This window comes from Myodes glareolus, chromosome 5 (genome assembly GCF_982192425.1).
Source record: "Myodes glareolus chromosome 5, mMyoGla1.1, whole genome shotgun sequence".
In the NCBI taxonomy this organism is placed as follows: domain Eukaryota; kingdom Metazoa; phylum Chordata; class Mammalia; order Rodentia; family Cricetidae; genus Myodes; species Myodes glareolus.
The window spans coordinates 18,182,632-18,196,204 of NC_142030.1; the positions used below are offsets into that span (position 1 = coordinate 18,182,632).

At 42.0% G+C, this 13,573-nt stretch overlaps 1 protein-coding gene across 6 annotated transcripts in view; it reads right to left on the reverse strand.

The window, feature by feature from the left end:
* Sdccag8 (SHH signaling and ciliogenesis regulator SDCCAG8) overlaps positions 1-13,573 on the reverse strand; it is a 197,375-nt gene that overhangs the window by 94,707 nt on the left and 89,095 nt on the right. For all 6 annotated transcript variants that reach the window (XR_007232499.3, XR_007232498.3, XR_007232497.3 and 3 more), the window contains exon 13: positions 12,528-12,670. Coding sequence is in view for 2 of the 6 variants with exons in the window: in XM_048436432.3 (XP_048292389.3) it covers positions 12,528-12,670 (143 nt within the window). In the remaining 4 variants the exon portion in view is untranslated. The remainder of the gene's footprint in view (positions 1-12,527; positions 12,671-13,573) is intronic.

A 13,573-nucleotide genomic window follows, 5' to 3' on the forward strand; every position in this document is an offset into this window, starting at 1 on the left:
TAGAAAGGAGAAAGTTCAGTTTGATAACAACACCTGAGACATAAATTCGACAAGAAAAAAAAAAGGCAGCTCAGCACTGGTGCCAGGCTGCAGCAGGGAGAGGAAAGCCGCTCCTAAGGGCACTGCTAGGTGAAGACGGAGCTGGTGCCGCTCACATCTTTAACGCCAGTTTTCCTGAAACGACATATGGTGTAGGATGCAAGGTAAAACATTTAAGTTCCTCAATAAAGAGCTGATGCGTGTGTCTCTTCATTCTGGACGCCCGGCTGTCCAGCTTCCTAAGAACAAGGCGGGCTAGAGACGCGACCGTTTCCCCTGGCTCACTGATTTTTGTCTGCCAGTGTTATTTTGACAACAGGAGATAGTCATTTTTCACCCCTTTTCTCAGCTACCTTAAGGCAAGACCCTCTCTGAGACATAAAAATATTGCATATCTGGAGGACAAAGACCTGAGATGTTTTCATAGACTTGCTGAGGGGGGAAACGGGTCTGTAAGATTCTGTTAAGAGTTAGAAGAGACTAAGTGACAACTTTAAATCTGCCACAATCATTTACTAATGTGCTGCTATATCAAATAAATCTAATTTTTTGACAGCACCAAATTAGAGTTATTGCAGAAACTGCTGCACAAATCGCATATGGCTGTGTTATACCACCTATTTCAAATCCTGGGAATGCTACCCCTCCCTCTCCAACATGAATAAATCGAGCCAAACTATCAACCTTCTGGAAGAAAAGGAGAAAGAAAGAGACAAGTTTGAAAACAGATGTCAGAGACCTGGGTATCCTGTCAAAGACACGGCGTTTGCACAAATGTACTGACCCATCAAGAACGACGGCTCCTCAATGCACAATTAAATTGAACAGGTTGGGTTCTCTCTCTCTCTCTCTCTCTCTCTCTCTCTCTCTCTCTCTCTCTCTCTCTCTCTCTGCAAATTTTATTTTTGTGTTAATGTTTGGGCTCTAAGGTAAGTTTAGATTTTGATGTTTAATCCACGATTACATGAGGAAAACAGGAAGAGTAAGGGGCTCTAAATCAAATGCAGCTTAAGTTAGGTTATGAAGAATTATTAAGGAGACACACAAATATCATCTGGTTGCTTTTAGTTTTCATTTGTGAGAGACTTGTGTGGTAGAAATCATATCAGAAAGTCTTTTCTGATTTTAAGTATTGTCCTGATGCTGTAAACTGATGCATAAAATATATAAAGTGACCACTCTGTGTGCCACGCCGGAGACTAGCATGGCAGAGCCACACAGGCTGCAAAAATCAACCTTCACGGAAGCTGACACTGGAAACTCATGCACTGAATTAGGAGATGGACAGTTCCCCCGTTCTCAGTCTAACACTCAACCCCACCCTCAAGTTTGACATAAACCAACTCAATTCTCCTTTATGAACAAAAGTTTCAGTTCGTCCATAGATGGGAAAGACATTGCAAGGTCTTCTCTCAGACCAATGGGCACACCACTGCAAACATCATGGCACTCAGCTACCCCGCAGGCTCCCTCTCAGTGGTCAGCCTTCCCAGCTGCCCTATCTGTTACTGTCTGATTAGTTCTGCTAAGGAGCCCCTCCCCTGCCAGCTTTCAGTGCCATCTGTTCTACACAAGATGGCTGCTGCCCAGCAACCTAACACTGCCCTCCTACCTGGCACCCGGCTACCATCCTTACCCCAAAGTGCTAACACAGGTTCTCGCTGCTGGCAGAGTCAGAGTTTCATTACTACGACTTTGACAAGTGCAGGGTTGTTTGTAATTTCTCTTTTATCCTGATTTTGATTGTACAACCACCTCCCACTGATTCGGTTTGCTTCAGTTTTGTTGCTCACAGATTTTACTCTCCACATTAATCTCCCTCTGGCATGTTACTGCATCTGTTCCCTTCTTTATTATTAATTTTCAAATTCCCACCATTTTTGACAAAAAAGGAGGTAATCTACACTCTGTTTCTGCCCATTTCATTTTCTTTAATTTGGAAGATAAGTATGAAAGCATGCCAAAGAAGTTAATTCTCCGTTAACAGTTTGCTTTCTGGCATCCCTAAGCCTTTGTATATGAAAAACAGATAGGGATAAATGTTGATGGAATCACAACAGCAGAATCGAACCAGTCCCGACTCTAATGAAAAGCAAACATATGAAACATCATTAAGAAGTTTATTAGTGATGTGAGTTGTCTCCTGTGCCGTTATTCCCTCTACTTTTAACAGATAATTCTTTGTAAAAAATCAGTCTGGGTGCAGGAGCAAAATGTGGGTTCCTCTTCAGTTCTGACATGAGTTTTCTTTTACTGTAGATGGATTTCATTATTTCTTAATAGGATTATCATCTTTTCTCAGCTCCAACACTGTTGACCAATTCATCACTAATGGCTCTGAATCAGTGTCTCCTTTCAGAGACAGGTAAAGGACACAAGTGCCACCAGTGCTCACAGTAGATGCTAAGGAGCTCCTGGGTTGCAATGTTGCTTCCATTAGCAAAGGACAATATCAGGAAGAGACGGAAGACTATGTAAGGTTAGAAAACAGGAAGCAATATATTCAGCAAAATACTCTTTGTAGCCTTAATTTGTCAACACTACCACCTTGTCAAAAAGGGCTAGAGTAATAGATCATGCCCGCAACTGTCCCAAGTTTTCTAGACTGAACGTTGTGACAACAAATTAGCTTCTTTTACATGAACTCATATTAAAATATTGAAGTCCCTGAACAGATAGATGAACCACCCCTCCAATTTACAGGAGTATGGGTTAACAGAATTTTACATATGTGCACATCCTCATGAAGCCACAGTTAAGATCTGTAGAAAATGAAGAGCACCTGGAGGTTTTCCTCCAAGGTGAAGGATATGTGTCAAGATCAAGTGAAGCCCACTGGCTGAAGCACACCAGAACAGCTTCTGGAAAACCAGCAAGGACAGCCCACTTACAACACCTCCACCCCTCCACGCGCATCAACAGTGGATAGGGAGGGTGGGGTAGAAGTCTTCCACTAGTAGAAGTCCATTTATATAAAATCAGCCCTCCACCTTTGGGTAAATCTCTTAGTATGAAACAGGGTCTGATAAAGACAATGACATTTCCAAGGCTGACTTCTTACAGGATCTTCTTTGGAGAAGCAATCCCCCCAGTCCCCAGAACCCAAGCAACTCATCTTTCCCTGTACACCCCAGGACACGATCAAAGCAGGAGACACTTAGTTCTCTCCCAGGTGAGGGGATGCAGGCGGGGGAGGCCACGAGGAGCCATGGTAGAGCACAGACTTCCATAGCTAGACATGTGCTTGACAGGCTGCTCCCGATGGCTGCTTTAACTACCGCTTGATACACGCATGCTCTGAGCTGAAGTTGACTGTAACCCACCCTCACTTGCACACATAACCACACAGTGTAGCAGTGCACGCCCCAGGAGGCAGACGTGGAGTCAGGTCACTGAGGAGACTGAAAAATCTCCCAGCCTCTTAAACCATCTCAGGCTTTTTAAATAATCTTTGCTTCTTGGATTTATCAATCAGTGACTCATTGTTTAATAAATGTGTGGCTATTAAATAAAAAACGAGTAATGCCCAATAATTGACATACGAAACAAAGCCAGTTAGGAGGGAGGCAGTGTTTGAGAAGAAATTAAGCATCATTAAGTCAACTGACTGTTTTCTTCCCTCCTTTATTCTTACACTAACATTGGAGAACAGACCTCTCTCTTAGAAATGCTCTGATTCGGGAGTATTGTACTAACTATACACTGCTGCCTTTCCCTGTCTATTTTCCTTGAACTTGATGCTCGCTGTTGTTGAGTCAGGCAAGTCGTGTGGGCAATACTTTCTCGGTTTCCTCTGGGCTTCTTCAGAAAATGAGTTGGCTGCTGCCGCCACCATGCTCCAGGCTGTGGGCCTGTGTGGCAGGGGAGAAGAGAGCATCCCCAGCGTCGATTTTCATTGCACACACATTTGGGCGTCGCGGAACTGAGAGGAGCGAGCCAGGGAACGTTGAGCAGAACCTGCAGACACACATTTCCTGGCAGCCTCTGACTCCAGCCTCTCTGCCCTGGGCCACACTGAGACCAGTGGCCCTCGGCTGTCAGACAGGTGGAGAGACCACGTACAGGCAGTGTGGTGTCCACCAGAGAAAATGCAGTGCCTCTCTTTTCCTGGCTCTTTGACAGCCTGCTTTCCTTGATACTAGGTGGGGGAGGAAAAGAGGATGCAATTTATAACAGTACCAAGGCCATCTATTTTGAGCCTTGAAGATGTTGGTTGCACATATATTCATTTAAAATTATTTTTGACACGTTCTCTGCTTAATTTATTCATGAAAGGAGTACAAGAGGGGGAAAATGAGCTTAACTTTTAAATGGAAACTTTAGGCTAAAAATTCTTGAATAAAACTCAAGAGGAAAAAAAATGCAGTTAACTGTGTAACGGCCAGAGACACATCAATGTTACACTTTCTTCAAATGAGTCCAGGGTTGAGACCTAAGCTAACTGATAAATGCTCTTCTTTCCCATTTTTTCTTAATAATAAAGAACAGAAGTAAATTTATGCTAAACACTTGATGTCAAACTTGGTGTTAGGGAACCAAAAATAAGAGAGGTCTGGGTCCTGGCTCCAGAGCCGAGATTTTACAACCCTCAAAGTCTATCTCTAAATTGTTGTTTTTGTTTTCATACTTTTGTGTATGTGTGACTGTGACATCTAATGGCCTACTTCAAACCATGCTTCTCCCCTGCCCCAGCTATAACTTCAAGTCTCACCCTTCTAGACAGTTTCCTTATCTACTAAGGACGGCTTTCCATCTAACTCAGTGTTGGCACTGAGACACGGAGTAGCTCAAACCCTTGTAATTAAACAAGTTAGTTTGAATTCTGGATCATTTGCTAAGTACTAGTTTTGTAAAACTGCAACACAAATGAGTTGAATATTAATTTAAAAAAATACCCACTCCCATTTTTAAAAAGCCCACTCATCCCCAATTGTTGCAATTTACATTGCTATGGGTATGTATGGCTCAGTCCTCACTGTGTGCATAGCATACATAAGGCCCTGGATTCAACCCCTAATACAAATTCAAAAAAGAAGGGAGGGAAGGAGGGAGAAAGAAGGGGAAAGAAAGGTGTCTTATACAGATAGATGCATTAGCTTCTATACTGACACGATGTTTATTTTTCTCACACCATCGATGGGTACCGAGCAGACACTGTTGTAGGGATCTAGGCAATACTGGCGCAGGCTCAGTGCTTTCTTTACCTCTTGCTTGACCCTGTGAATTGGCCACGCCTCTTTGGATTTACATTGGCAACGGACAATGCCAGGCTCAGGTCAACATGAACAGAGAAGATCTCTTCTTTCCCCTCTTCTCTCTTCAAACTATTTCTCAGGTCAAGGAAAAGTTGGTGATCATCTTTTAAAATTAACAGGGACAATAGAGCAGACACCTGCTCTTTCCTTAACCAGGGTCCTTCCCACCTTCTTCCTAGTAAAAGAACTTTCTCCCAGCCAAGGGTGACTTTCCCCTGGCTCCCCGGGGCTCTGCTGGTTGCAGACTGCCATATCCAAAGGCAGCCATGGACACAGCACAATCTGCTTCTAAGCAGATTTTGTAAGTGCAGGTTGAGAGGTCATATACTTGCAGTTTGAAATCAAAGGCATCTCCTTTCTTTCTCTCCAGTCTGAAGAATTAAGGATTTGCTCTATGGGATGGAAAAATCTGAATGAATGAGCCATCACCAGACAAGAAGAGCTCGCCATAGACAGTTCCAATACCATGCCATGGTGGTGCTGCCGCCAGTCCCCAGTCAAAGAAACCAAAAGACCAGCTGCCCTTGTGTTGTATTTCTTCTTTTGAAGGTTTCTAAGAACTCAGAAAGTCTTGACTCACGCTGGTAGTTTGAGCAGTCAAACTAACTCAAGAAAGCATCTACAGCAGTTATTATCTAGAAGCTCCAGAAAAGGAGTCTTAATCCCCTGCTCTCCCAGTTACCCTGCCCGTCACAGCAGGACAGCCTCGTGACTTCCCTGCTGGAGCTTTTCTCAATTTCAGAATGATATAAAAGCTGAAAATCAACTTGCTAGCTATCGAGGACAGAGGTCAGATCTTCTCATATGAGTCATGAAAGGTCAGGGCATAATGATCTTTTATAGTCTCTCTCTTAGATGACTGCTCTGAGAAGTCTATGAAAAAACACTTATGTAAAAGAAGAGATAAGAAGTTTCATAGCAGTCACGTTGATAAAAACAGGAGTCTGCAGCCTTAATGACAACTATGTTGTCCATTTGCACTTAAAGCTTCCTATAGGAACGTCCCTCCAGGACAAACATGAGAAAAAGGATATAGAATTTAAGAGAATGTATGTCAATGAGGTACGAGAGCTACGAGGAAGACTGCCACCCGTGTAAATAGCTAATAAGTCACATAAACATGCAAGAATGGCTGCTCTAGAGAGTTTTGTCACAAAGTAGCCTGACACATGTACACAAAGAAAGATTTTATGGAGGGAATAAAATCTAGTTTTGAAGACATCTGGATTTATTAAAAATAAATACGTAAAGGGATTTCAACTTTTCTGTAAAAGCCTCCTTCCTCTTGATAAAAATGAATCCAGGAGAAAGACAGTTTCACTACAAACATGAAAGGAAATGGCCACAAGACCTAACTGTAGTGACATATATTCCTATCAGTACATGAAGGATTTATGAACACTTATTTCTATTACGAATTAGCGTTACTGATTTTCTCCGTTGTCTTTTTGGGAACAATCACATTTATCCATTTCCCTAGCAATTTACATAGAATTACAGCCTAATGGATAAGGGATTAGCTTGGCAGGCAAATTACTAGGGTTCAAATCTTCTTCTATAACGTATCAGCTGAGCGACCTTAGATAACTCATCTTACTTCTCTGTAAACTGGGAAAACAGGAGCCGACATCAAGTGAAGCTTACAAGGACAGCACACTGCCTTCTGGCCAGTTCCTGGGGACAGACTGGGGCTAGTGAGTGTCAGTTTCTGCTGCTGGTTTTGTTCTAAGAGCTATATGGGGATCACGGTACCAAGCATATACTCAAATGAATATATTCTTAGCCTAAGAGCTTTCCCTCAAGGGGGATGGAGAAACCGAGAAAAGGAAGTTCTCTGTTCTAGCAGGAGTCACCAGGCAAGGATGCAGCAGGGAAATTAGGATTCAGGGGGATCCTGAACAGAAGATAAGGTTACAATTAGGCTACAAGAAGCCACTGAGTTATTTCATTTGTAAAACCGGGAAAGGAGAGAAGCGCTCACTGCTGTATGGGGTGCTACATCCAGCTGCATCTGGTTGGGAATCAGCCTCAAGGGTTACTGGGGAGGAAGGAAATGGGAAGGCCCACGTCGGCCAGGATGACCCAACTGTCCACGCTCAGCGAGTCTGACCTCTGTGACACCCAGTGTGGTGCGATGAGAGGCTTTGAGAGCAAGAGGCAGTCATGAGGGTGGTGTGTGAGCACCCCCTGTGCAAGGCTTAGCTAAAGACTGGACAGGTACTAGATGACTATCCCCATAACCGCTGCTGGGAGCTCAGTGGAGCACGTTACAACAAGCAGATATGGCAACATGAGTGACAGTTCTCGAAATTCCCTGTGAGGTGCAAACTCAGGAAGTAACTCATGTAAAGGATATTTGAAACAATCTAAGTGTTCAGAAATAGGAAATTAAAAATGCGTAATTTTGTGCTGGGCAGTGCTGGCACACACCTTTAATCCCAGCTCACGAGAGGCAGAGGCAGGTGGATCTCCTAGAGTTAAGGCAAGCCTGGTCTACAAAGCAAGTTCAAGGACAGTGAAGGCAACACAGAGAAACCCTGTCTTGAAAAATCATTAAAAAAAGAAAAAAGAAAGGTAATCTTGTAAATCAGTTAAAATTATTATCAGAGTCACAATAAAAAAATGAATAAATAAATAATCCGGTCTCACTTCATTTTATAAGTAATAAGACCTAAAGAGTTAAGTAATTTGTCTAAAGATTAAAAAACAGTGAAGCCCCGAAGAAGAAACTATGACCCAGGTTTTCTCTACAGCACTAAATGCCCCACTATAACCATGGTGTGTCTCCATAGTCCAATGCCCCACTATACTCAGGTTTGTCTCCAGAGTCTGAGATACCTCAGTATAACTCAGGTTTGCCTACACAGTGCTAGATGCCCTGCTAGAATCAGATTTGTCTCTGCAGTACTATGTTTTACTATGGCCAGGTTTGTCCCTAGAGTCCTAGACACCCTCTATGATTTCCCTTTTGGGACAGCATGATCTTTAACAGCATTTGACTGTTTCACCAAGTTGTCTCAAATTGTCTTTCTGTATTCTTATGCATCCAAGGGCCGCATCTGATATTTGTTGCCCAGTAGCTCTTACCCATTGACTTTAAACACAGGGCCTTGGGCTGGGATTGCATTTCAGTGGTAGGGTGCGTGCTTAGTGTGCATATGGCGCAAGACCAAAAAACTGGGTTCAACATGCTCCCATATTTATATATTTGTATATACTGGTTCCTTATCATGAAGATGTGTCTGTCTGTCTGTCTGTCTGTCTATCTATCTATCTATCTATCCATCTCTCATTAAATATCTCTGTGTGAAGTGTCAGATCTAAAGCTCTAGTCAGAATCTTTTCCTCGCATGGAAGCCACATGACCCTCAGGTTTCCCAATCCAATATATTCTTTTCTTCTGTTACTTCTTTATGTTTCCTGTTGAAGCTGAGGATTACCCAGCCAATCTAAACTAGGAATTATGGAGTCACTTTTGATTGTTCCTCTCATATTTATTACTCTAAGAATGCCTCTTGTATACATGATTCCCCTCCCATTTGGCGGAGACAGCCATGGGCCAGCCTTCATTGCCATCCCCTGGACGTCCATGCTTCCTTTCTGATGGAACCTCCACAAATCCTCTCTTCCTCAATCAATTTCAGAACACTTTTCACTCATCTTCTAAAAACAACATGTGAACCTGTCCTAAATTCTCTTGACACCTCATGTGCCGCACCTGTGGAAGTTAACTTCTCTATAAAAGGCCTGGTAGGGACAGTCCAGGCTTTGCAGACTTCATTGAGCTCAGCCACACCGTCATCATTCACACACAGGACAACCAGGTCTCACAAAAGTTCAGTTACAGACGATTAGGTATGATAAAATACTAATTTCACTCGCCCTAGTTACTAAAACAGTATAAAAATATTCTTCATGCATTGATCATACAAAACAGACAGCAGGCCAGATGTGGTGCATGGGATTTAGATGCTGACCTTGACCTAACCAGGGTCTCTTCTCCAACCTCAGTATAAGGATCCTAATTCAGGACGTCCATTGTCCACTGCGTTGACAGCAAGCTTAGTGTATCAAGAATGGCCAGTCCCTCTCAGAACCACCTTCCTCCACAGCACTGCCCACTACACATCCGCTGGTCTCTTCTTGAAAACTTTTCTAGTCTTAGCTCCTGCCTGCCGCCAAGCCTTACAAGAAAGTTTATGTTTGCTTCCATGTTTATATCTTTGTATATACCAGTTCCTTATCTAGAATATGTATCCTATCTCTTTCCACTTTGGAACTTTTAACATGAACTTATTTATTAAGAGCTTTCCCAAACAGCACCCTAGCCGTATCGACTTTGGTTACTATCTTTCCCTGCACTGCAGAGCTAATCCATTCTCCCTCCTATGAATCCCTGCAGCTGCCGTTATGCTCAGCCCTGCGCTGCTGTGACACTCGATGGTGATTCCACAGAAGAGTGGACTCCTCTACTTAGTGTGAGCAACTGAAGGGCAGAAATTGACTCTTATTTTCTTCCCTATGCTTAAGGATGAACAAATTCCTTAAAGCCTAGTAGGTGTTGAATGAACAACTATGCACCAAGTAAACATGACACTCACCAGCTGGGTCCTCAGGGAAGGCTGCACTCCTATTTCCCAGCTTTAACGCAATTTGAATTTAAAGCAGGACAAATAACAAAAGTGGTAGGTGATTCTTTCAGAATGTTCTACAGATTTCTATCCTGTTTCAATTTTTTTTCTCTACCTATATAGATTCAACTCATTATTTCACCATCATTTTGTAGAATGGTTTTCACATTTACTTTTAAAATGTGCTAAAAATGTCGGAGAGTGAATGGCAAAATGCTTACTTGCAGGGGGGTTCTGCACTTCAGCTGACCGACACAAAAAAGAAAGACGCCGTTTCCCGGTCACACTCCCGGGTGCACAGAAGGAATACAGAACCGCGAGCGCAAAAACCCCACAAAGATGTTAGGAATACTCAGCCCAACAGGCACGGCTGGCTTCCAGAGTAAAGGGGAAATGCGTCTGGTTCCCTGGCGTTTTAATTGTCATTTTCAAATTTGTGATTGTGGCTTTTTTTTATTAAACATGAACATAAATGAAGCACAAAATGCTTATAAAAAGTACTACACTTAAAATAGCCAATTAAGCTTCATTCCTATGAAGTGGGCTTACGTTGTTACAGACTCTGAATAAGTGAAGCACACAGAAGAAAGCATTCTAGGGAACCAAGCTCAACCTTTTCTCTTAAGAACAAAGGAATTGGTTACCACGCATCCACTTCAGCAGGGACCGCATCTTAATATGCTCTGCTTGCAGGAGCTGATCTTGTCAAACGGTACACACTGATACTATAGGGAAACTCTCTACGGACTTTGACTCCAGAAATTAACTCAGAACAAGACAGAATCGCAAAGGGGCACAAGCAGCATTAATATTTATTTGCCAGAGCTCGATCATACCAAGACATTAAAAGCTGTCCCATTTCTATAGCTTAGTAGTGCTTAGCACACAAATGGTTGCATCTCAATAGAAGTCTGACAGAAAAGAAAAGCCAGCAACATTATCATGATGAACTAAAGTTTAGAATTCTGAGGATTAAATAGCCACAGGAACCGGGTTAATAGTAGTTCTCAGTGCCACGGTGACAACGCCTTAAATGGGCACCAAAAGCGCAGCTATTATTCTGCAATATTAAGCATTTTTCCTCATAAAAGAGTTTCATCTGTTGGGGCTTTCCCCAGGGATCATACACGTCTAAATGCTTTCTTTTCTCTCTTCTCTTTTGCTCTCTCCTCCCTCACTGCTTAAATCAGAAGGTGTCAAGCCATTTGGAAGATTATCATAACAAAATGTTTTTAACAAAGTTTGATTTGAACAGAACTGGAGGCATCTTAGCACTAACCCAAAACTTTGGGAGGTTCACCAACCTCTAGAATATTTTTTTTTTCTCCAAATGCAGGCTGTTCAAGTAGTGTTTCTCTCCATCTGTTATCATACCGTGCTCAGAATTACATTGTCATATTTAATGCAAAAAGGATCGTTCCCCTTTCATAGCTTAAATTCAACACAGTACCGCAATGGGAAGACCAGTGTTTTCCTATGCTGTAAACTAAATCAGAAACCATAAACTCACACGGGATTGTAGACAAAATTCCCTCTAAAAACTGAGACACTCTGAGAATCGAACAGACTCAAAGGCTTGATAGAAAAACTGAAAGCTGTAAACTCTGAAATGGTGAAGTGAAGTAGCTACTTCTCTTTCTTCCTGGATTGTTCTTTCGGTATATGTTTATATATGTGCATATGCACACACATGCATGCATGCTTATATATGTGCATGTGCATACACATGCATGTATGTTTATATATGTGCATATGCACACACATGCATGTGTGTTTATATATGTGCATATGCACACACATGCATGAATGTTTATATGTGTGCATGTGCACACACATGCATGTATATTTATGCATGTGCATGTGTACACACGTGCATGTGCACGTTTCTATATCAGCAAACTCACAATGTTTACAACCTAGACTCCTATTTTAATTTCGAATGAGCTATATGCTCACTTAAATTCACAATGGCAAACTCAGCACAGTACCTTATGACGAAAACATTGCCATTCAAATCCTTGCTGCAGTAAACCTGCTTATAATAATGATCTGAATGCAAATAGTCTCAACTTCATCTCTAATTTTACACCTCCTTAGGAAACACATTCCTTATTTTTGTATCAACTCCATTGCAATCTGCTCCTAGCATGTCTCTTCCTTTTGTCTCTCACTAGTGACAGAATCTGGTTATTTTCATAAATACATTTCCTCATAGTCTTCATTTCAACATTTTTATTAGACATACAATTAATAAGAGAGGTGGTGGTAGAAATATGCCATCTTGCTTATACTGATAAAGAATCACTTAAATATTTGAGTACTGTAGACAAACGGTTTTGTAATATATCAGTGATTCCCTGCCACACTCATCATTCACGTGTCTGGGTGTTTTGCTTGCCACATATCCACTTTCTGTAATATGCCTGAAAGCTGTGTGTGAATTGAATGACTAAGAGTAACAACTGTCTGGAAGCCTGTGGCAGAGTCAGTGGGACGGACTGGGTGCTGTGTGTGGCAGAGTCAGTGGGACGTACTGGGTGCTGTGTGCGGAGTGGGGTTAGAGCACACCTGGCACTGTATGCGGAACGGGGTTAGGGCATACCTGGTGAGGTGCAGTTGGCGCTCAGACTCGCCCAGCAGCTCTGTGACTTGCAGGCACTCCTGTCTGGCCCGAGCTGCCTTCTGCCGCTCCTGTTCCACATGCTGCCTGCTTTCGCTCAGTTCTAGTCTCAATTTCTCTATTTCCTTAGGCAGACAGAAAAAAAAATCCATATCAAATATATACAAATGAATTAAAAAATAGCCCAATTTCATTTCTTCCATGAATCTTAATACAATCAAAACTCATTGGAAAATTGAGACTAGCTGCAATTCCCTGACAAAGAGAATTAGCACATCCACAAATGCACACCCATGAAGTAGTTCTGGACTGTGAGACCAAGTCTGATTTAAAACATGAAACAATTGATGTAACCAATGCAAATGATTTATTTAATCTACTGTCATGCAAAGGCTAGGGTAACCCTAATCTAACAGGGGCTACCTTTACAATGCCACATTCTCTAAGAGACCTGATCAGACACAGGCAGTGATGTTAATCATGTATGTAACTGTTTACCTCAAAAGACAGATTCATGGTTTTATTTGGATGTCATAAAAACCAAATTAAAAGTTGAAACAATTTGTTTTTAGGAAAATGTGAAGCATTAAAAATCCATTAGCATGAAGCTTAATACTGTTTGTCACCAGCATGGGAAGGGGCTCGGCATGCGGTCCTCCAGCCTGAGAGTGGGACCTGAGCAGAGCACCTGCGACAGGCCGGCAGAGCACTGCCGTACTGAGCTTGGATTTCTACGTGTACGGACATGCACAGAGATTATTATTTGAGGAAGAAACTCCTTATCTTACTGATACGCAAATATTACAAAGCAAAAATAAATTATACTGTACATATTTTGGATAGTTTGTACATTAAAGTAAAAATATTCATCACAGAATATCTATGACATTAAAGCAAACCAAAGTAGCTGGACATGAAAAAAATAGATGATAAACACACACACACACACACACACACAAAAAAAAACAAAAAAAGGTCAGGAATATTTTCAACTTCATACATACTAAGTGAGAAGCAAGTCTGTTGCA